Source organism: Rosa rugosa, chromosome 6, assembly GCF_958449725.1.
Source record: "Rosa rugosa chromosome 6, drRosRugo1.1, whole genome shotgun sequence".
Taxonomy (NCBI): domain Eukaryota; kingdom Viridiplantae; phylum Streptophyta; class Magnoliopsida; order Rosales; family Rosaceae; genus Rosa; species Rosa rugosa.
The window spans coordinates 44,017,006-44,037,318 of NC_084825.1; the positions used below are offsets into that span (position 1 = coordinate 44,017,006).

Consider the following 20,313-nt stretch of genomic DNA (forward strand, 5'->3'; position numbering starts at 1 on the left):
ATTATCAGATTTGAAATTTTAAATTTCTCTGTGGAAAAAAACGAAGGAATTCGTTATTTAAATTCTTCACTTCAATTTCCACCAAAATAGGTGTCTTTTACGAATTCCTTTGCAGTATTCAATTTTTATTTCCAAAACAAGACTTTTTTCTATTTTATCTTTTTATTTGTTTTAAACTTTCTTAATTTATTACACATTTCAAATCCTAAATAGATGCAACCAAACAATAGAAATTGCAATTAATGGAATTTTAGATTGATGGAATTAAAGATTCCATCATTTATAAATTCCTACGGATTTTATAATTTTCTCATCCAAACGCACCACAAGAGAACCACGAATTCCTCCTACTTAGAACCACCATATAAAACAAAAACAAAAAATTACACAAAAGAACAAGACAAAAATTCTAAAAGACCAGTACATTTCCATTTTCTTTTCCCCCCGCCGAGGAAACAGAGCATTTCTAGAAGTGACATAGGTTTCCCTGAACCTCCCTCTAGAATCCTCCACCGAATCAAAACACCACCCAGCCTTTCTTTCTCCGGCTCTAACAGAGTTAAGCAGAACAAAGAATCAGAAAAAATAAAACGAGAGAGCCAGAGCCAAAGTCGGAAAGTGCTTCCCCCAAAATCACTTAATAACCGCTTTTCCCCCTCTTCTGCTCAGCTCAACAGCTTAAACTAACAAAAGCAGAAGCAGGTAATTGGTAGGAGGGGGGGGTAGAGTAGTAGAAGTAGAACTAGTATAGAGAGCACACACCCAAGACCAAAACGAAAAACCATGTCAGCCCTTGTGCTCAAAATGACCACAGCAACCTCTCCTATAAAACCCCACCCCCAAAATCTCCTCCTCCCCAATTGGGTCCGCCCTCGTTCTCTCTCTCGCTCCTCCTTCACAACCACCCACCACCCAACAACCCTCCAAACCCAAAACCAAAACCAAAATAAGAATCTCAAATACAAGTGGTGGAGGATAACACCACCCTCCTCAAGTCTCCTGCTTGGGCCCAGATTCCGCGGCCCACATAAATGCCTGGCCATTTCTCCATCTTCTTCATCTGCTAGCGGCGGTCGCTCCGAGAATCAAGGAGAGGGTGGTCTTATGGCCGATATGGGTTCCCAGAATCATAAAGGCCATGAGTGGTTCGACAGCAAATTGTACGCTGATAAAGACGGATTGCTTTCCCCTAATCACGATGACCAATCAACGCCGCCTCCTCATCAATCGCCTAAATTGCTCACCTTGCCCACCATTCTCACCCTCGGCCGCGTCGCCGCCGTGCCCGTTCTCATCACCAGTATTTTCCGACCCCCCCATTAATCTCAATTTTTCAGTTTTCCATTGATTGATTTCGATGAATCTTTTGCTTCGAATTTGATGACGGTTTTGTTTGTATCTGCCTAACATTTTTGGATCATCTATAAAATTGGAGTAGTCAATTGGTCATGTTCAATTCTATGTGGTTTGCATTCATTTGGAGTCATTGCCGGCTTTGGTTCGGGTACATTGCATTAGATTCTCCAATAAAATTGGAGCAGATATGCTCAAATATTTGGTTCTTGCATTTGATTAGGCTAATATGGTTGTTAGTGATATTGGTGCCCATCTTGGAGGGTTTTTATACTTGCCATTTGGGTCTGCTCAGATATCTCGGTTTTGTGTGCATTCGTGGTGTTTTTTGCGGAGTTTGGTTGGGATGCATAATGCCCTTGCATTTGATATGGCTAACATGGGTTTTTTTACCCTCGTTCTTGTAGCTTTCTATGTGGATAGTTGGTTGGGAAAAACTGCTACAACAAGTATATTCATCGCTGCGGCGATTACTGACTGGCTTGATGGCTATCTTGCTCGCAAGGTTAGCTTAGTTTTCTTTATCTCGACTCTGAAAGACTGTCTTTTAGTCCTGGGAGTTCTAAAGACAGACACTTTTTGTTAAATTTTGGATTGAAATTTTATAATTTGATTAATTTCCTTTTATTTCAGATGAGGTTAGGATCTGCTTTTGGTGCATTTCTGGATCCAGTCGCTGATAAGGTATTTGCCTTTGTTATTAAGTATAAAGTAAACACTTTCAATTGTCAATATCAGCTGGTCAAAATGAAAAGAGTGCTTTTTGTTATTATTTTAAAGCTCTTTTACTGTTCTAAAGTTGATTCTTTTTCCTGCCAAATACAGCTCATGGTTGCTGCTACGCTGGTTTTATTGTGCTCCAGACCTCAAGATGTTGCTGCATTTGGGCAAGTGCCATGGCTATTGGTTGTTCCTTCAATTGCCATAATAGGTAGAGAGGTATTATATGATTTTACTTGTCTACTGTATTTCCTTAATTATGAATTCATCTACTCCGGCCTGCTTTTCTTGCATTTCTTGTTATGAACTTATGATTGACTCTTTACTGGTATATTTTGTAGTTGTTATTTGTTAAAATTAGATTTTATTGTGATTTTGCAGTAGGAAGTTAGATTTAGTAGGAAAGGTATTTTGCCTGTATTTAACATTACAATATTGGGCCTCATCTACATGGTGGAGAGTCCAATTGCATCTTTCCAAGATGTGAGGGTTAGGTTATCATTAATACAGTGGAATGTTAAACTGCAGTTTGCAAATGTATGGTGTTCTTATCAATTCTAGGTTGACTGTGGGCCTGCTACTCCTTTCTGTATGGATGTCCATGTTGTCATTTAGTTTCTGTTGACCAAGTCTTAGGGCTCATTTGAAAGTTTGCCTATGTAGACTCCAATGAGTAGTTATCTTATCGAATGCTCTTTCTCCCCCTACCCCTCTATTTCTCTTGATTTCCCTTGTGCAACCGCTCTTATCCTTTAGTTTTTCGGATCCCTGTTGACTTGATTGCCTTGTATTAATCAATTCGCTTCTTATTTTCAGATAACCATGTCTGCAGTTAGAGAATGGGCTGCTTCTCAGAACGCCAAGCTTTTAGAGGTTTGTTTCCATTCCCGTGCCACCTGAAGACAACTATCTTCTATTTCCAATCTTAAAAAGCTTTACGTTGCAAGGAATCACTTGGATGTTAAATGTTTTCAGGCTGTTGCTGTAAATAACTTGGGAAAGTGGAAAACAGCCACACAGATGATCGCACTAACTATCCTCTTGGCCACCCGAGATAGCAGGTACATTGTCTGTTTTTTTTGGCTTTGGGGATATTCTTTTTATGTCGATGCAGATGAAAGAGATCATTTATGCAACAAACTTGTTGGATCATTGTTTGTAGTTTCTGACCCCTTGCTTCCCATTAACTTGTGCAGTCTTGGAGGGCCAGAGTTTGTAGTAGCTTCTGGGGTTGTTCTGCTTTATATATCAGCAGGGCTTGCTGTATGGTCTTTAGCTGTGTATATGAGCAAGATATGGAAAGTACTGCTGAGGTAGCCTGTGGGTGCTGCTGCTCTATCTTCTTACGGATATACATACTTCTCATCTGAGCAATCATTTCAAATGTGAACTACTTGTCAGTGCTCTGTACATGATCCCATTGATGACCGTTATCGCACATTGGAGCAGCATTTTGCTGATAGTTGATGAAGGAGGATAACATTATTGCTAAAGTTCCTGCAGTATTAAGTAAATTTCATATTTCGGGGTGGGTAGTGTCATTGTGTTTTAGTGGTTGCCCCCAACGACTTTATATTCTCACTGCTGTCAGAGTGTCAGGTTGGTCTGATTTTTTGGGATAATATTCGGGATACAGATGTTGAAACAAACTTTCCTCACATTACACAGTTTGGTTCAATTCTTTTATCAGCCCATTTATTTGCAAGATGTTGGTTCTTTGAAGCCGAGGTGAGGCTGGGGGATGCATTATTAATTCATTTGCTGCTGAAGTTTGGTGTTGGAGATGGTTTATGCTTGTTGATTTTTTGAAAGTGTAAACCTAAATTACAAAGAAACAGTTTTTTTAGTTCCTCTTAGTTGTTTACTTTTATATCCTTGGAGAAACATTTTCACTTCTTTTTCTAGGTCTTATAAAGATTGATTATATTTTCAATCAGGGAAAAACTGTATCTTGAATGTCACTGCAATTCCATCATTGTCATGAACCTGGATTTAGGTCCTTTAGGACATGGGTGCTTTTCCATGTCCTCAAAAACTGAACTTCTCAATTTAAATATCCCAAGTGGCTACTTTTCCATAGCAATTGATGTACAAATATTCATAGTTTTCAAAGCAAAGGCTACTTGCCTACTCGTGTCTTTAAACAATCACAAAAGTTGAGGAAATCAAGGCCCTCTTTTTCAGGACATGATTATCTCCCTATATTTAAAGTGTTCCTCTTTGCATATTACTAATCATATAAGAAAGTTGCAAATCCCAGTTCAGCTAGATTATCATACAAGAAATGAAGATTCGAATCACTAATTAGACTGCCCTTTTGAAATGGCTTTAGTGATTTTCATGAGTTTGCTACATGATTTGGTTCACCATACAATGACATACAGAGATGAGAAGGAAAGCAAAATTTATCTGCAGCTACCCTTCAACTAGTTTACGCTGATTTCAGACCCGAGGCTGCACAATCGATGAAATGATTTGAGAACTGGCAAAAACTCTGAAATTGACTTCTTAACTTGCAGAAGAACAAATTACTGGAAAGCGTTTCTTGTAGATTTCAACGTGCACTTTAGGATCACGTCGGGTTCTATTGTAAGCATCGTTTTTGTCCATCTCCTACAACATTGAAATAGTCACATGAGTAATGTACAAGTTCATGTCTTAGAATCATTGATGAACTCAAAACACATGTACCTCAATCCATGCTGCCAGTTTAGGTCTGCCTGCAGTTATGTCAAACTTCTTCACATCCAATGCAAAAGGCTGAAATCTTTCAATGAATGGAGCATAAGCTATATCCACCTGAAAATGAAGAACAAAACTTGAAACACTTCAACTGATTGAGCAACTTCATAAGTTCAGTAGACAGGTTTGATTGCCTTGTCAAGCTTAACGCAAATGATAACTAAATCATTATTTGGCAGAAAGTAGATATAGCCGCTATATTACCAGACTGAATTGGCCAAGAAAGAAAGGTCCATCTTCAAATTTCGAGAGAGCAGTTTCAATATAGTCAAATGCAGCACCTGCTTTAACATAACACCATGTTTACACGAGCTTATATGCAACTTAAATACCATCAAAAAGAAGCAAGTGGTTAATGCTGAACTCACCGGCATCTGCCTCAGTTCTGTCTCCTTTGAAAAACGAAAACACAGATGTGTTGAAGGAGTCGGTGTAGGAAAACAACTCTTCTGCAAATTCTCTCTTTGCAGGTTCCTATATTTAAAGACTATTAGCTTTTGTAATATCGAGGGAAGTAAACCTGAGCAACAAACGTATTTACAAGTCTTACATCAGGGAACAGTGAAGGCCCTTCAAAGTTACTGTCGATATACCTAATCAAATCAAGACTCTCTACTTTGATTTCGTTATTGTGTTCCAGTGATGGCACCTGCATTCAGATTCCACATCAGCAAACTGCAGTTACTTAAGCTCACAAGTTAGAGCTTATTCCTAGGTTCATTAACTCAAGCTTCTCTCTTAACTTTTCTGATACCGATCTAGTGCAACTAAATGCCAAAACTAGTGAGGTATCTATGAGCTCCACATCAAGGCCATTTTTAGATGTCCAGTGAAATGACAGCATTCCATAATTTCCAATGCAACTTATTATACTATTTATTATGGGTTTGCTACATCCTGTAACTACTTTAGAGCTTTAGAGGATGAACAGTTCAACTAATGCATTCAAATGCAGCAACAAAAGCAAGTGAAAAACCTTATACATAGTTATTTAAATGCAGCAATATCGTTATTCACAATATCTCACCTTGTTAGTAGAGTTAATTTTTTCTTTGTACCAAGAAGGCCTGTCTAGCAGATCAAGAGGAACCAATTCTATCTTCTGCTCCAATCCCTGTTTCCAGTAATCAACAAGAATTAAAAGGTTTGACCTCACAGCGAAAACCAGAATAACCAAAGTACCATTATAGTCAACATTGTAAGATTTTTCCACATACAAGCAAACATTAAGAATTCTCCACAACATGGCAAACATGCATAAACATCCAGTTTGGTTGCTCAGAAGAGCATTCAATATTTGCAAAGCCGAAAAGCATAAAGATTGAAAACTTCATTTCTTCTCCTCAAACTTCATTTCTTCATTTAGAAGGTAAACCAGAAAAGGAGGCCAAAATCAAGTAAAACCAGATTATGAAGTGATCTAGAAACAACCTTACAATTCCGGACAATCCATGCGCGCTGAGCAAATGGGCATGTGTAAGACACATACAACCTTCAACAACATAAAAACCCAACATTTCCAATAGTTAGATACTTAGATTCCACACAAACCAATCCATATAATGAGACCTATGCAGTTTGCATAAAACAAACACATTGATTACAAGAACTTGTACACTACAAAAGCTAACCAAAAAAAAACAAATGCAACTTGCAAATTTAGTACCCTAAACCAACCTTGTTTTCCCATCAAAGAGTGTAGGTGGGACTGAGCTGTTAGTAAGAGCTGGTGGAAGAACCTCTTGCACACTTTTTACAAAACAAACAAAATCAAAATAAGATACACGGATTCTAGAACTGTTACAACTTTTAGTTACTGGGTTAAATAAGAAAGAAAAGTAGAAAACTTTGGTTGTCATGTGTAATTTTCACATTTTCTTAGCAAGTAAAACTTAACATGAGACTAGTGACATTACCCAGTTGCCACTATTGCAGAGACTGAAGCTCTGGTCTTCTTCCCAAAAGAAGCTTGAAGACGAAGCTTAGGATGACATGGTATAGTGGTGTTTGGAAACTTGGCTATCACTGATTTCTTGGGGAGAGAAAAAGTGACTGAATCTGAAAAGTGATGCCGGGAAGTTTGAGGTGAAGAAGAAGGAAGAGCAGTGCCTCTGAAACTCACTTTCAAACTAGTCATCGTTCTTTAGGTTGGTATGAGAGTTCGTTATGTACTTATATATTGTTGGAGGAGAGAGAGAAAAAAAAAAAAAAAAAGCAGGTGGGCTAGTCATATTTCCACCCTCTAAGGTATTAGGTACTTTCAGATTGCACCATATTGTTTTGATTTTTGTTAAACTAATCACCATTTTGCGTAAAATGTTTCAATTTCAACCAAGTAACAACTAAAACCACGAAAACAACCTCCACCTATATGGTCAAACTGAAAAGCTGATATATGCAGAGAGTGATGTCAACCAGAAGAAGTGGTAGAGTGACCGTTCGCAACAAGTTTGCTTCACAGAAAATGCAAATTTGAGTCATGTACGTGATGAACTCAAAATGAGCACCATGGACATGATGTCTAGAAACAGTTAGCCTAATTACTGGGTTTGAAATCACATTTCAGACCTTCTTATGTTACCTTGAATTCGCGGAGCTAACATTGTTGCTAGAATTAACTCTTGCCTATGGGTTTATAAGGGTTTGGGCCACTCCATCCATTGCCAATTGGTTTTGGATGTGAACCTCAGATTACTTTATCATGGTATCAGAGAGGGTTACCCACGTGTGCATGCCTAACGGCCACACGGGCTCCACGTCACCCAAAGTTGTCCACGTGTATGGCTTGAAAATTCGCCACACGTGCGGGGGCGTGTTGAGAATATATACATCCCACATGGAAAAGGGTTTGGGCCACTCCATCCATTGCCAATTGGTTTTGGATGCGAACCTCAGATTACTTTATCATTAACAAACCATGAGGAGTGAGTGAGGGCGATTTACAGTTTTGGAAAAATGATTTCAACAATGTAACTTCAGAATTTGATAGACTAATATTAAGTTGCAGATACAAGGAATAGGCAATGAGCTGACTACATGATATGGTTCACCATATTCCCAGAATGCATTATTAGTACTTAGCAGTGGCATACAAAGATATGAGAAAATGGAAGCCAAATTTGGAACATCTGCAGCACCCCTTCCAATTTGTTTATGCACATCTCAGACCTTAGCCTGCATAATCAATGCATTTAAGAATTTAGTATTATTATTGGCAGCAACTTATTTAGAATTTACTTCTTAAGATGCGGCAAGAAGAAATTTACCGAAAAGCGTTTCTTGTAGCTTTCAACGAGCTCTTTGGGATCACGTCGGGTCTTATTGAAACCTTCATTTTTGTTCATCTCCTATAAAATTGATATATAGTCTCATGAGTAGTCTTTTCAGTGGAACTGAGATGAACCTTTTGCATTGCAAGTAACACATACTATTGTGGGATCCATATGTTTACGATTTATAATTGGCAATTGTGTAAGGAAAGATCACTTGAATCATATTGTACCTCAATCCATGCTGCTAGTTTAGGTCTCCCTGCAGTGATGTCATATTTCTTCACATCCAATGCAAAATGCTGAAATCTATCAATGAATGGTGCATAAGCGATATCCACCTGAAAAATAAGAATGACACTTGAAACTTTCCAAATGATCGAGCGACTTTTGATAAGTTTAGTAGACAGGTTTTGATTGCCTTTAAAGCTTAAGACAAATGGAAACTGAAAGTGATTAGTAGAAAGCACATATAGCTGCTTATTACCAGACTGAATTGGCCAAGAAAGAAAGGTCCATCTTCAAATTTGGAAATGGCAGTTTCAATATAGTCAAATGCAGCACCTGCTTCAACATAACATTATGCTTACATTAGCTTATTTCCAATGAACAACATCAAAAGAACAAAATGGTCAACAGTCAACTCACCAGCAGCTGCCTCAGTTCCTTCTCCTTTAAAAAAGGAAATCACGGGTTTGCTGAAGGAGTCGGTGTAGGTAAACAACTCTTCTGCAAACTCTCTCTTTGCAGGATCCTATATTTACAGATTATGAGCTTTTGTATGTTAGAGAGAAGTCAAATAATATGTAAAAAAGTATCCACAAATCTTACATCAGGGAACAGTGAAGGCCCTTCAAAGTTACTGTCGATGTATCTAATCAAATCAAGACTCTCTCCTTTGACTTCGTTATTGTGTTCCAGTGATGGCACCTGCATTGAAATCTCATTTCAGTGAAATTACAGTGATGGCACCTGCTTCAACATAGGTTTGAAGCTCCATTTTGTCTCTCTAATGTTTCTAATACAAGTTTTGTGTAGTTCACTCATACATTATAGAGCACAACCAGTAAGATTTCCATAAAACTCCATGCTAATCAGGAACTTAGATGATCCATGAACTAGCAGAATTTCATTGCATTATTACTATGATATTATTCATTATGGCTTTACTGAATCTAGCTATGTCTCTACTTTTGGGTTTTAGAAGATGAACCATTGAACCTGTGCCTTCAAATCAGCACAAAAATATATGAAAACAACCTTTTATCCCTGTACGATTTTGAAGCGCAGACTCTATTAAAAAAAAAATCACCTTGTTAGGAGGGTAGACTTTCTCCTTGTACCAAGAAGGCCTGTCTTGCAGATTAATAGGAACCAATTCTATCTTTTCCTCCAATCCCTGTATTGAACAAACTTAAGGGTTAAACTGATGTCATCCCTGTGGCGTAAACAAGAACACTAAAGACATGTTCACACTCCAGTTTTGTTGCTCGCTCAGAAAACAGTATGTGAAAGAAAAAATATAAAGATTTTTATGTGACACAACAAACAAGGACCCTATTCATTATTTGCAAAGCTAAAAAGTATATAGACTCAAATTCCTTTTCTTCTTCTTAAACTTTTGTGCTACCACTGACAAGGTAATTCAGAAAAAGAGACCAAATTCAAGCAAAACCAGACTGTGAAGTGATCTAGAAACAACCTTGCAGTTCCGGGCAATCCACGCACGCTGTGCAAATGGGCATGTGTAAGATATATACAACCTTCGACAACATAAAAACCCCAACATTTCCAATAGTTAGATTCTCTTAAACCCAAATAGTACAATTGACATTGAAACAAACACATTGGCAACAAGAAATTGAACACTACAAATGCTAGTAATCAATACCAACCTTGTTTTCCCATCGAAGATTGAAGGAGGGTCTGAGGTAGAAGTAAGAGCTGGTGGAAGAGCCTCTTGCACACTTTTCACAGAAATCAAAACCAAAGTAAGAGCTAGTTAAGAATCTCAAAACTTTAGCTATTGGGCTGGAGAAGAAAGGAACTTTGGATTAAATTTCACTGTAATTTTTCGTTTTCTAGCAAGCTGTGTAACATACCCAGTTGCCATTGTTGCAGAGAGTGAAGCTCTGGTTGTTTTAGCTTGAAGTCGAAGCTTAGGAGGACATAGTATGGTGGTGGTTGGAAACTTGGCTACATACAATGAGTCTAAAACGTGTGGTCGAGACTTCAGAGGTGATGAAGTAGGTACAATGCCTCTGAAACTGACTTTCAAAGTGGAAGTCATTTTCAGTTTGTTTTGGTTGGATTGGAAAGGTTGTTATGTATATGTAGGGTTCATGTATATATATATTTTTTGTCATCATCTTCTTTATATATAGAAATCAAGGTAAAAGACAGGCCTTCTTGGTTAATCAAGAACACTGTATCATCCACACATTTTTGTATTCAAAGACAAGTTCTCCATTATTGTCAAGGTAACAGAGTAGTCAAATTATTCAAGTTCTGCAGAAGTTATTCTCATTTCTCCTGGCACTCACTCTTTTATCTAGCCATTGACTATCCATCTCTATACTGAAATCTGTTGTGGCATTATGCAAATTTAAGAAATAAAAGAATTTAGGAAGCATATGGCTATACATCAGTAGAGGAAGAAAAAGAAAACCAAGAAGGAAAAAAAAAAAAAAACCCAAAAATCTGCCTTTAACCTCTCCTCTTTGTAAAGAAAACAAACAGCTCATTTCTCAGTACAAATGAAGAAAACAGGGGGTTTGCGTGAGAGATGACTAGAACCTCCTAATCTAGGTGTTGGCGGGGACGCCGCTACCTCCCTTAATTGAAAGCAGATGCCCGTGTGAGTGGCTACGACTGACCAGATGTGTATCTAGGAACAGAACTATTACTGTAATATCGTCGTGAAAATGTCTCCTCACCCCTCGGTCGATCTTTTTCAAGTCTGAGTATCTCATTTCTCTCTTCTTTGCTGCTTCACGAAGTGCAGCTTTGACAAGTCTCCTTGCAATTCCCTGCATAAATATGGCACACATTATAGTAGGTCTCATAGCAACTCCAACAATAGATAATTTCCAACTGAGCTCACAATGACAATCAGACAAACAAGAACAATCCACTATGATCCAAATTCCTCCCTCGTTTTGTCAACACAATGATTCTTTTGGGTTGAATTGCACTATAAGCACTATACATTATGAGACATGAGAAATATAAAAAGGTGATAAAAGAATGTGAAAGGCAGCCAGGGAAGAGTATATTTTCTGATAGCAAGAGGAGAAAATCTTCCCCAATGTTATTTAGAAACAGCAACATAATAACACCCAATAAACACAAAAGAAATTCGGAACATGAAAGGAAAATCATACATTACGTGGATAGTTCTGAACAATGTCAACTGCCTCCTGATTGCTCAGCTGCTCCCATAGGCCATCCGATGCAAATATGAGAAACTGATCTTCGGGGTAGAGTTTTTGCACCAATATTGTTGGCTCAGCTTTAAGGATCGGCTTGTGGAAGGGTTCTGATAGTCTAAACTTTGCCAACAGAGGTTCTTTGTTAAATTCCGACCTTTTCAGGTAGGCATCACCAATGGACCTTGAAATCTGCAACAGAAACAAATCACTCTAAATTAAGTGCTCTTCCATTTTGCACGTCATGTCATCTTTGAGAAGGGGCCATGCATATTTATTAATGGGTTAAGTAGATTTTCACAATGAGAATAAATTTAACTTCACCAAATAATGCAAGAAAGAGAAAGAAGTCAGAGATATAAGGCTAATTTGGTTAGGAAACAGGGGCATTCCAATGGGGCAGGACGCGAAACACAGCCCAAGTATCTACCCAAAAATAGAATCCAGCTATAGGTCTCATAGTAATCCGAAACGAACTGTATCCATCTATTGTAATCTAATAAAAAAACTCGATTTCCATACGGCACCAGGTCATATGATCCAAGAACTTGGTGTACTTTATTTTTTATTTTTTTTATGGTTACAAGGAGGTCTTAAAAAGACCCAAACACAGCAAGACAAAAAGAAAAGCTAAGTTGCAGGTCTAACAGAGGACCTGGATCTAGAAAACTTGGTGTGCTTTGAAAGATTAGTAACGTTCTTTGCCATCAATTTTATGTTGAAAAAAGATGTCAAAACATTGTTTTAATTGCACAAAAATATTCCTGTATCAACAAGAGATTTAGAGCATATAAGAAAAAGGATCACCTGTATCAGACCCTTCACGCGCCACACCTTGTGCTTCATTACCACAATCCGAGGATCATCGGGATGCAACGAGTGCAGTTCCTCTCTCACAGATTCTATACTTGCATTGTGCTCAACTGATAACTGAACAGCTTTTACCTGTTTGACGGTCTTTTCCAGTCTTCCTAACACCGCCCGAGAATCTCCCGCATTTGCTATGTATAGCAGTCCACGACATACTATGCCTACCAAACAACATGCACCAACCGAAGCAAGCAGTGGCTTAATCAGCCACTGCTTCCTTACTAAAGATAGAAATTCCTCTTCAGTTGCCAAGAATGCTTTGGTGATAACATCAGCTGACATTCCCTGAATCTCTGATGTGAATTCTGCACCATGAGAATAGCTGTCAAGTCAGTAAATATATGCATTAGCTTATAAAGATGAAAGCAGTAATGGAATATATAGAGATATCTAGGTCTATCATATATTCATATGTATATCATGCATATATATACACAAAGCTTCTTAAATGGTTGATGGAGTCAGGACACATGCGCTCAAAGCAAATTATGCGGTCTCTGCTATGTTTGTCTATTTGCCTTTTCTATACTTAGTTTAAGATTTAGCTTTCATTTTTTTTTTTGGGCCAATAGCCACCGAATTCCAGTTCCAATTCAACATTATTGGCCTAACAATATTACATTACGATAAACTGTGACTATGAAGATATGCCTAGACAGAAAAGCTCCAAATCCACCAAAAGAGAATCTGAATGATCTCTAATTTCTATGTTACATTGTGGCAAGCATGCAAAAATGGCACCAAATTGGCAAAACCTTACTGCTAGTACTACTACTTTCATATGGCTATGGCAAAATGTAAGACATTTGAAAAACAATGACCAAAATGCATTAATATATCAAATTCTGCCATCACCAAAAGTCTAGAATGAAACAGGACTATTTATCATATTTTAATTCCAAAACTTCTCAACAAGTAGAAAAAATGAATTATAAGAGATCCGGTAAAATAACAAATGGTGCAAGTCAAGGAACAACATACTCTTGAGATTCTTGAACAGGTGATCATTTACAAATCGGGCTGCTTCTGGACCTCCATGTCCATCATAAACTCCAACAAATGTTCCATGGGGACCTGATTCGAGCAAGCTCAACGGTCCGGATTCAAGTTGGCTATGGTCTTCCAACAAATTGTTTGCTTGAATTACTGCCATCGAGAATTCACCATTAACATGGTTTCCCAAATCTTTATACCACAATAAACCATTAACTCGACCACTCGCATCCCCAGCTCTATTAGAATTTTCACCTTCAACAGAAGGTCTCCAACACGATGCCATAATCTTCATTAGTGTAGCTGATACCATACCTCACATATTCTCAACCAAATGATCCGGCAAGTAAATGATTGATCGAGTATATGCTGTGGACATGATCTAATCCTAGTCTTTCCACTATTTTCCCTACAATTTCAAAATGCAAATAACAGGTTCCACAAATCAAACACTCATCCACGAATAAGGACATTAATCTCTAGGGAAGCAAAAGCATCGAACAATCTGATCGGTATGCAAACACCTGCATATAAATTTCACACAAAAAAAAAAAACATTAAACTCCAAACATGATCAAAGTCTTTTTTGAACACACAAATCAAACAGATTGAAAGGAGAGAAAAAACTAAAAAGAAACTTTGAGACGAACATCAAAATGCATAACAGCAATCTCAACAATCAAAATGCAAACTTTATCAGTCCATAGACCAAACTAATATGGGTAGTTTCTGAAAGACACAAACTTTATTGGCAGACAAATACCAGAACCAAACCCCAATTGTCCATCATATTCTTAAGATCAAACAGAGACATGGGTATGTACAAAACTGCATACAAAGTTGGAATTACTGCCAAGTAATTATAATAAAAAAGCTGATTACCTTTGTGTTGCTTATGTTATGAGGAATTGCAGCAACCCTTTTGTCTTATGAAAATTCAATTACCATGAGAGCTCAAAATGACAGCTTTATCCAGATTACCAAGACACCCAATGAAGCAGATTTGGAATGTTCTGACAGAAAAAAGGTTGTCAGAAACAACGTGGGAAGTTGGATCGACCAAAAGAGAGAGAGGGAGATAGGGATAGATAGATTGGAAGGTTTAATGGGTTCTCTTTCTTTTTTGTGTTTTTTTTTTGTTCTTGTTTTTGGTTAGGGAAAGAGATTATGCATACAATACAACAAACCCCTCGCCCTTGGTTTGCAAACCATCGAAAGGGAGAGAGCTGAAGGCTTTTTGGGTAGGATTTTCAGTTTTGGTTTTCTAATTTATGGGCTGGGGTTTTGACTTTGACCTCCAACAAACCACCATTTTAGGCAACTTTTACTCATCTTCCCTTCTCCTTATTATAGCCAAATGAAGGTTCCCTCTCAAGAATAATTAAAGAAAGAATTTTCCACCTTGCTAAATTGTGTGTTTTGGGGAATTTCTTGGGAATAAAGTTGACCCCCCAACTTGTAATAGTTGTTGTTTAGCCAATGAATAATATCTTTGAGCACCCCATCAATCAATAGGTGGAAAATGACCCTTCATCAAAATTGTAGACTTGCTAGTTTACTTAGAGGAGACAGTTAGACTACTTCTCAATCAACAATGAAAATGACTGTTTTTAACAATTTACAAAGTTGATGTAGAAATGTGAATATGGTTTGTGTCAATACATCAAGTTTGGTATTCTATAAATTCAATCGTCACTCAGTGAAGTAAATGTTTTAGTGATTATTTCTAAAGTACAATTGAGTCAATGGTGTTGTCTCCATTGCTTGGTCAAAATCAAAGGTTTTTTTGTTCGTTTTCCTTTTTTATACACGATTGTGTTTCTCAATGATTAGTTCAGTGCTGATTTTTAGGCTTTCAATTTGTTCAGTTTGTGGGTTTTTAGAAATGACTTAGTATTTTTTTTTTTTTTTTTTTTTTGTAAAAGCGAAAGAATAGTTCGTTGTGTTCTCACCACAAGAACCGTGAAATAACTTGAGTTTGAAGTCATATGTTTGACTCATCTTTCAAAAATTCAATATATTTATTATAATTTGTGAAAATCTCATATTTTGTATTTAGTAGATTTTTTTTCTTATGAGAAAATAAGAAACTTCATTTATTAATCCAAACGATTACAGATTTACAACTAAGGAATGACAACATAAATTAGAGTCCGGCGGTTATTCACTTATTCCTACCACAAGTCGATGAGATGCAAATTCTAATCAAAATGCTTGTCATTTTCTATGAGCTACTGATAGTCAATCAATCTCAATGTCATAATGTAACCTCACAAGTCACAATTAACATCGAGATGAATCATCTCACCATCTTTCGTACCATGTCCCATTATTATTAGACCACGTGTTAGGGCAATTCACAATCAAGTTAATAACAAGAAGACACCAAAATTATAACACATAATTCGTGAGATAGTGTAATACAAATGACACAGCGATAAGACTAAGACCCCTAAATCCTAGCCCAATTGAGTAGTGACTTATTAAACCTAACTGATAAACCCAACCAACAACTAAAACCCTGATAAAGAAACAAAATGAGCTGCTACAACCCATAATCCTTCACTAAAGAGCTACTACCAGACTACTGATAACCTCCGTGGTTAGATTGGTATATGCATTGTCGCTCTCCTTCGTGTCAGTTTTGATATCTAATGCATGCACTAAAAAATAAGTTGAAAATAAACATTAGTATGTTATAAGTTGACGAAAGCTTTCTTTCGGTAAGTTCTTGAGATTGGCTAAATGGTGAAGAAAAATGTTGCCTAACTACAACATTGAGAGTTAGATTACTTAGGTAACGATTTTGCCTAGTGAATTGACTCACATTTTGTATTTCTTATTTTTCTTAATGTAACATAATAAAATTAATAGACTACATAACCAATGTAAAACTTATGCAACAAAACTAAATAGTTTCAGACACAGCAAAAGAAATTAGTCTTTTTTTCTCAAACCTAAAAACATCATTCAAGTATCTTAAACTCTACCAAACAACTTTATTAAAAAAAACAAATATTATGAAAAAAACAATGTATGAAATTCCATAAACTGTGGGTGCATTCAAGGAAATACAGCATAGTAAAAGGACCCTATACCAAAAAGACAAATTTGCTGACGTGGCGGCACCTAAACATTTCCACCGGACAATTCTGCAGAAAACGACGATGTCATTTTGTCTCTCACTAACCAACTCTCACATTACTCCGCTCATCGCTCCGGTTCGTCCCAAGTACCCACGCGCCGTCGCCGGCGAGTCAACCATGGCGGCCAACTCGCTCCGAGTCGCCGCCGCCCAGATGACCTCCATCAACGACCTCGCCGCCAACTTCGCCACCTGCTCCCGCCTCGTCAAAGTACCCAACTTTACACTTTTTTTTTCTTCTTCAAAATTTAATCTTTCAAAGTTTTATTTTTATGTAAAATTATGATTAACCCAATTTGTGAAATTTGAAGGAGGCAGCTGCTAGTGGAGCTAAATTGATTTGCTTCCCTGAAAGCTTCTCCTTTATTGGGGCTAAAGATGGGGATAGTCTCAAAATAGCTGAACCTTTAGAGGGCCCAATAATGAAACAGTACTGCTCTCTTGCAAGGTATGGTAAAAAAAGTAAAAAGGTGAAAACTTTATAGCATACATTGGGTTTTGAAGTGTAATTGGAGTGACCCATTAATGTTTGGATTGTAGGGAATCTGGGATTTGGTTGTCACTAGGAGGGTTTCAGGAAAAGGGGTCTGATGATGAGCATTTGTTTAACACCCATGTTGTGGTTGATGATGCTGGCAACATCAGAAGCACTTACAGAAAGATTCACTTGTAAGTCATGCAGTTTTGTGCTGACTGGTTTTGCTCGAAAACTGTGGTCGTTGTGTAATGTGCTTACAGCAATTGTAGTTGTTTTTGTTATTGAAAGGTTTGATGTGGATACTCCTGGTGGGAGGTCATACAAGGAAAGTATCTTTACAGAAGCAGGTAATGTACTGACTAGTTTCGTTGCCACTGTAGTTTCGGTTACTATTTTGTTTTGAGGAACTTAGTTTGGTTGGTCACATTTTCAGGGAAGAATGTTGTTGCAGTAGATAGCCCTGTGGGACGTTTGGGTTTGACAGTTTGCTATGACCTGAGATTCCCAGAGATTTACCAGCTGCTCAGGTTCCAACATGAGGCACAGGTACAATTAGATTTTTCTTAGATTTAAAGTGCATTGGAGTTGAGGGTTGATGTTTGTTAAGCATCCCACAGTGACATCTTTTATTACAATCTGCAGATTCTGTTAGTACCTTCAGCCTTTACCAAAGTAACTGGTCAGGCACATTGGGAGGTTCTTCTTCGTGCTCGTGCAATTGAGACTCAATGTTATGTATGGACTCAGTTTTCTTCTCCACTAGTATAATCTTTTCATAATTCGATTAGGATAAAATTTTACTGACAGTGTTATCTTGGATGCTGATGCTGACATGCTGTATTGCTCTTTACTGACTTTTGGGGATGTTAATGTTACTTGCGCATCAGGTAATAGCTTCTGCACAAGCTGGAAAGCATAATGATAAAAGAGAAAGCCATGGCGAAACTTTAATTATTGATCCATGGGGAACAGTTGTTGGTCGACTACCTGGTGAGAATTTAATATCTCTGCACGTTTTAAGCACTTAGAATAGGTGTTACGTTCAGCAGCTTTAGGTCATGGGCATAGGTGATTTCAATGAAAAAAGTGTTGGCCTATAAATAATCAGGTTTTGAAAGTAATTGTCAAACTCCCTAAAGCTAAGGAAAACAGCTAGTTGGGGGTATTTCTTGTGTTGTTAGCTTGTTTCCCGTTGATATGGAAGAACAGATAGTAGACTTGGTCCCCTTGATAAATGATAACTCATGCTTTAAGAGAAATAACTTACTAGAAAGGTTTCCTTTTTGTGGGGAGATGTTCAGAGTTAGGGATGGGTTGAACTCCTGAAATGAATGTGCTTCTCCTGTGAGAAATGGTTTTTGCTCAAGAGTCAAATCTAAAACATATGAATCTCTTTTTTTAAATATGCTACAAAGTCATTGTAGTGTTAGTTTTTACGCTTCTGGTATTACAGTACCACGTGCTACAACATAATTCTAACATTTCCTCGTCTCTGCCTTAGATACTTTGTCAACTGGGATTACTATAGCTGATATTGATTTCTCATTGATCGATTCAGTGAGAGCAAAGATGCCAATTGCCAAGGTAAGTTTTGTTGATAAGTATGGAAATGAAACATGTATCAAACATGTACCTCCTGTAGTTTTGAAATCTGAGTGAGGGGTAAAATATTTGACATGTAATTTATCTGGTATAGGGGTAATATCAAGCAGCATTTTTATACTCCTGTTCATTTCATTTTCAGTTTATGAAAATTACTATCTTGTAGTCAACTCATGTTCTTTCTAATTTACTTCCTTTTTCAGCATCGGAAACCTGTTGAGTTCTGGAAATCTGCATCTCTATGATCTTTACATGCTTTCTCCTGTTTGCCCTGTTACTCAAAAGGATAGCCAGAAAAAAGAGAAGAAACTACTGTTGCACTTGTAAATGAAGAATAATGGCAGAAATTGAAGATCTGTTCACCAAATATACATGTCTCTACTTTCTTTATTTTCAAAACACATGCTTGTACTTTACAAAATATGTATTCTATTGATCAGTTTGAAAGATTGGGATAAGCAGGATTTTCCAAATTTAAAATAGCAGTTTTTTTTTCTTTCCCTACATTTATCTCACTCAAAACTGAAGCTTCATGCCATTCTGTATTACCTGAAATACACTTCAGATTCCTCTAATGACACTGATTGTCACAAAGTATTATAGATCCAAGAATTATCAGAACGGAAGAAGGCTTAGGCTTTGTTTGGTTGTAGAGATCATCAAAGATATCTCATTGAAATATCCAGTCTTATAAAAATGTAGTATAAGCCCATCTAAAGATAACCAGCTTGGCCTTTATTCCAAAGCTTTGGTTCGATTAATTATTGTTCATAAAGCTGATTCACAGCAGATTACATTAGTTAAGAATCCCTTTTAGTTATAAAGGGTTTCAGGTTGTGACTTGTGAGTCATATTACTCAGCAGCAAATTCCTGTTTATTTCTTAGAAGATTTGCCACAGGATTGGTCAGAGATCAGATCAGAACCTGTAGCAGTCATAAAAAGAAGCACATCATCCATTTTCAAAGGAACTGAGAATCTCTTCTTTTCCCAAAGCACTCAATTTGCTTTGCCTTTCCTTTAGATTTTGTGTGTACCCTTCTTTATATCCTTGGAGAATCTAAACCTCCTGTACTATATAGTAGTTCATTGTATCACTCAGTACCTCTCACCCAAAAACAAACTATAGCCAAGAAGCCATGCCAAAGCTTCCAATGAAGGCAATAAGCATTTTGAGTATTTCTTCACTAGTCTTCTTCATTTCTCTGCAAACCAATGCAATGCATCCTATCAACCATGGCTTCCAAGGAGCCAAACCAAACTGCACCTACTCCATTGAGATTGAGACAACCTGTGCACAATCTGCCGAAACCACAGACCATGTCAGCGTCAGATTCAGCGACTCCAAGGGTGATCTGATCATAGTGAAGCATCTGAACAATCCTAAGCTCTTGTATGCTCCGAAAGGTGGTTCAAAACATGGAGGGTATGGCGGGTTTGGAAGATGTGCCATAGACGTGTTTGAGGCCAGTGGACCATGCATGAGCTCAAGGGTGTGCTATCTGTACCTGAAGAAAGTCGGATCAGATGACTGGCGACCTGGCTGGGTGAAGGTGCTACATCGACAAGATGGTGGCCATGAAGTACCAGTTTCTTATGTGTTCTATTTTAGGACATTTGTTCCAGAAAACGTTTGGTATGGCTTTGATTATTGTCACTCCAAGGGTGGTCTTGTACCTCATGTTGTCAGTTTTGACGACTAGTCTGAAAGTAG

General features: G+C 37.6%; 6 protein-coding genes across 8 annotated transcripts; 3 read left to right on the forward strand and 3 right to left on the reverse strand.

The window, feature by feature from the left end:
- The first annotated feature begins 450 nt into the window (after window positions 1-450).
- On the forward strand, window positions 451-3,945 carry LOC133715032 (CDP-diacylglycerol--glycerol-3-phosphate 3-phosphatidyltransferase 2). Its single transcript, XM_062141338.1, has 7 exons — window positions 451-1,300; window positions 1,761-1,858; window positions 1,987-2,037; window positions 2,179-2,292; window positions 2,890-2,946; window positions 3,049-3,134; window positions 3,270-3,945. Exons 1-7 carry the CDS (start codon window positions 784-786, stop codon window positions 3,388-3,390), a joined length of 1,044 nt encoding a protein of 347 aa, XP_061997322.1. The 5' UTR covers window positions 451-783; the 3' UTR covers window positions 3,391-3,945.
- Window positions 3,946-4,316: 371 nt separating this feature from the next.
- On the reverse strand, window positions 4,317-6,986 carry LOC133715034 (protein IN2-1 homolog B-like). Of its 2 annotated transcripts, XM_062141340.1 has the most exons (10): window positions 6,732-6,986; window positions 6,493-6,564; window positions 6,247-6,307; window positions 5,843-5,929; window positions 5,366-5,464; window positions 5,184-5,289; window positions 5,020-5,096; window positions 4,765-4,872; window positions 4,606-4,686; window positions 4,317-4,527 (listed from the first exon to the last, which is right to left on the reverse strand). In XM_062141340.1, the coding sequence occupies exons 1-10, from the start codon at window positions 6,950-6,952 to the stop codon at window positions 4,516-4,518; spliced, it is 924 nt and encodes a 307-aa protein (XP_061997324.1). In that variant the 5' UTR covers window positions 6,953-6,986; the 3' UTR covers window positions 4,317-4,515. The 2 variants fall into 2 exon arrangements, with proteins under 2 accessions (XP_061997324.1, XP_061997323.1); XM_062141339.1 differs by having other exon boundaries at window positions 4,317-4,686.
- Window positions 6,987-7,753: 767 nt separating this feature from the next.
- On the reverse strand, window positions 7,754-10,397 carry LOC133714741 (protein IN2-1 homolog B-like). Its single transcript, XM_062140996.1, has 10 exons — window positions 10,187-10,397; window positions 9,980-10,051; window positions 9,787-9,847; window positions 9,397-9,483; window positions 8,916-9,014; window positions 8,733-8,838; window positions 8,572-8,648; window positions 8,318-8,425; window positions 8,082-8,162; window positions 7,754-7,989 (listed from the first exon to the last, which is right to left on the reverse strand). The coding sequence occupies exons 1-10, from the start codon at window positions 10,372-10,374 to the stop codon at window positions 7,978-7,980; spliced, it is 891 nt and encodes a 296-aa protein (XP_061996980.1). The 5' UTR covers window positions 10,375-10,397; the 3' UTR covers window positions 7,754-7,977.
- Window positions 10,398-10,657: 260 nt separating this feature from the next.
- On the reverse strand, window positions 10,658-14,656 carry LOC133714740 (probable protein phosphatase 2C 38). 2 transcript variants are annotated; one of them, XM_062140994.1, is made up of 5 exons: window positions 14,258-14,656; window positions 13,364-13,899; window positions 12,320-12,687; window positions 11,468-11,704; window positions 10,658-11,113 (listed from the first exon to the last, which is right to left on the reverse strand). In XM_062140994.1, the coding sequence occupies exons 2-5, from the start codon at window positions 13,686-13,688 to the stop codon at window positions 10,889-10,891; spliced, it is 1,155 nt and encodes a 384-aa protein (XP_061996978.1). In that variant the 5' UTR covers window positions 13,689-13,899; window positions 14,258-14,656; the 3' UTR covers window positions 10,658-10,888. The 2 variants fall into 2 exon arrangements, with proteins under 2 accessions (XP_061996978.1, XP_061996979.1); XM_062140995.1 differs by lacking the exon at window positions 14,258-14,656 and having other exon boundaries at window positions 12,320-12,704; window positions 13,364-13,500.
- Window positions 14,657-16,527: 1,871 nt separating this feature from the next.
- Window positions 16,528-19,104, forward strand: LOC133715441 (deaminated glutathione amidase, chloroplastic/cytosolic). The gene is made up of 9 exons (XM_062141931.1): window positions 16,528-16,731; window positions 16,832-16,968; window positions 17,061-17,189; window positions 17,287-17,345; window positions 17,432-17,544; window positions 17,641-17,733; window positions 17,886-17,988; window positions 18,500-18,582; window positions 18,804-19,104. The coding sequence occupies exons 1-9, from the start codon at window positions 16,543-16,545 to the stop codon at window positions 18,843-18,845; spliced, it is 948 nt and encodes a 315-aa protein (XP_061997915.1). The 5' UTR covers window positions 16,528-16,542; the 3' UTR covers window positions 18,846-19,104.
- Window positions 19,105-19,616: 512 nt separating this feature from the next.
- LOC133717771 (embryo-specific protein ATS3A-like) lies at window positions 19,617-20,303 on the forward strand. The gene has a single exon (XM_062144501.1). The coding sequence runs from the start codon at window positions 19,739-19,741 to the stop codon at window positions 20,300-20,302; it is 564 nt and encodes a 187-aa protein (XP_062000485.1). The 5' UTR covers window positions 19,617-19,738; the 3' UTR covers window position 20,303.
- The last annotated feature ends 10 nt before the right edge of the window (window positions 20,304-20,313 follow it).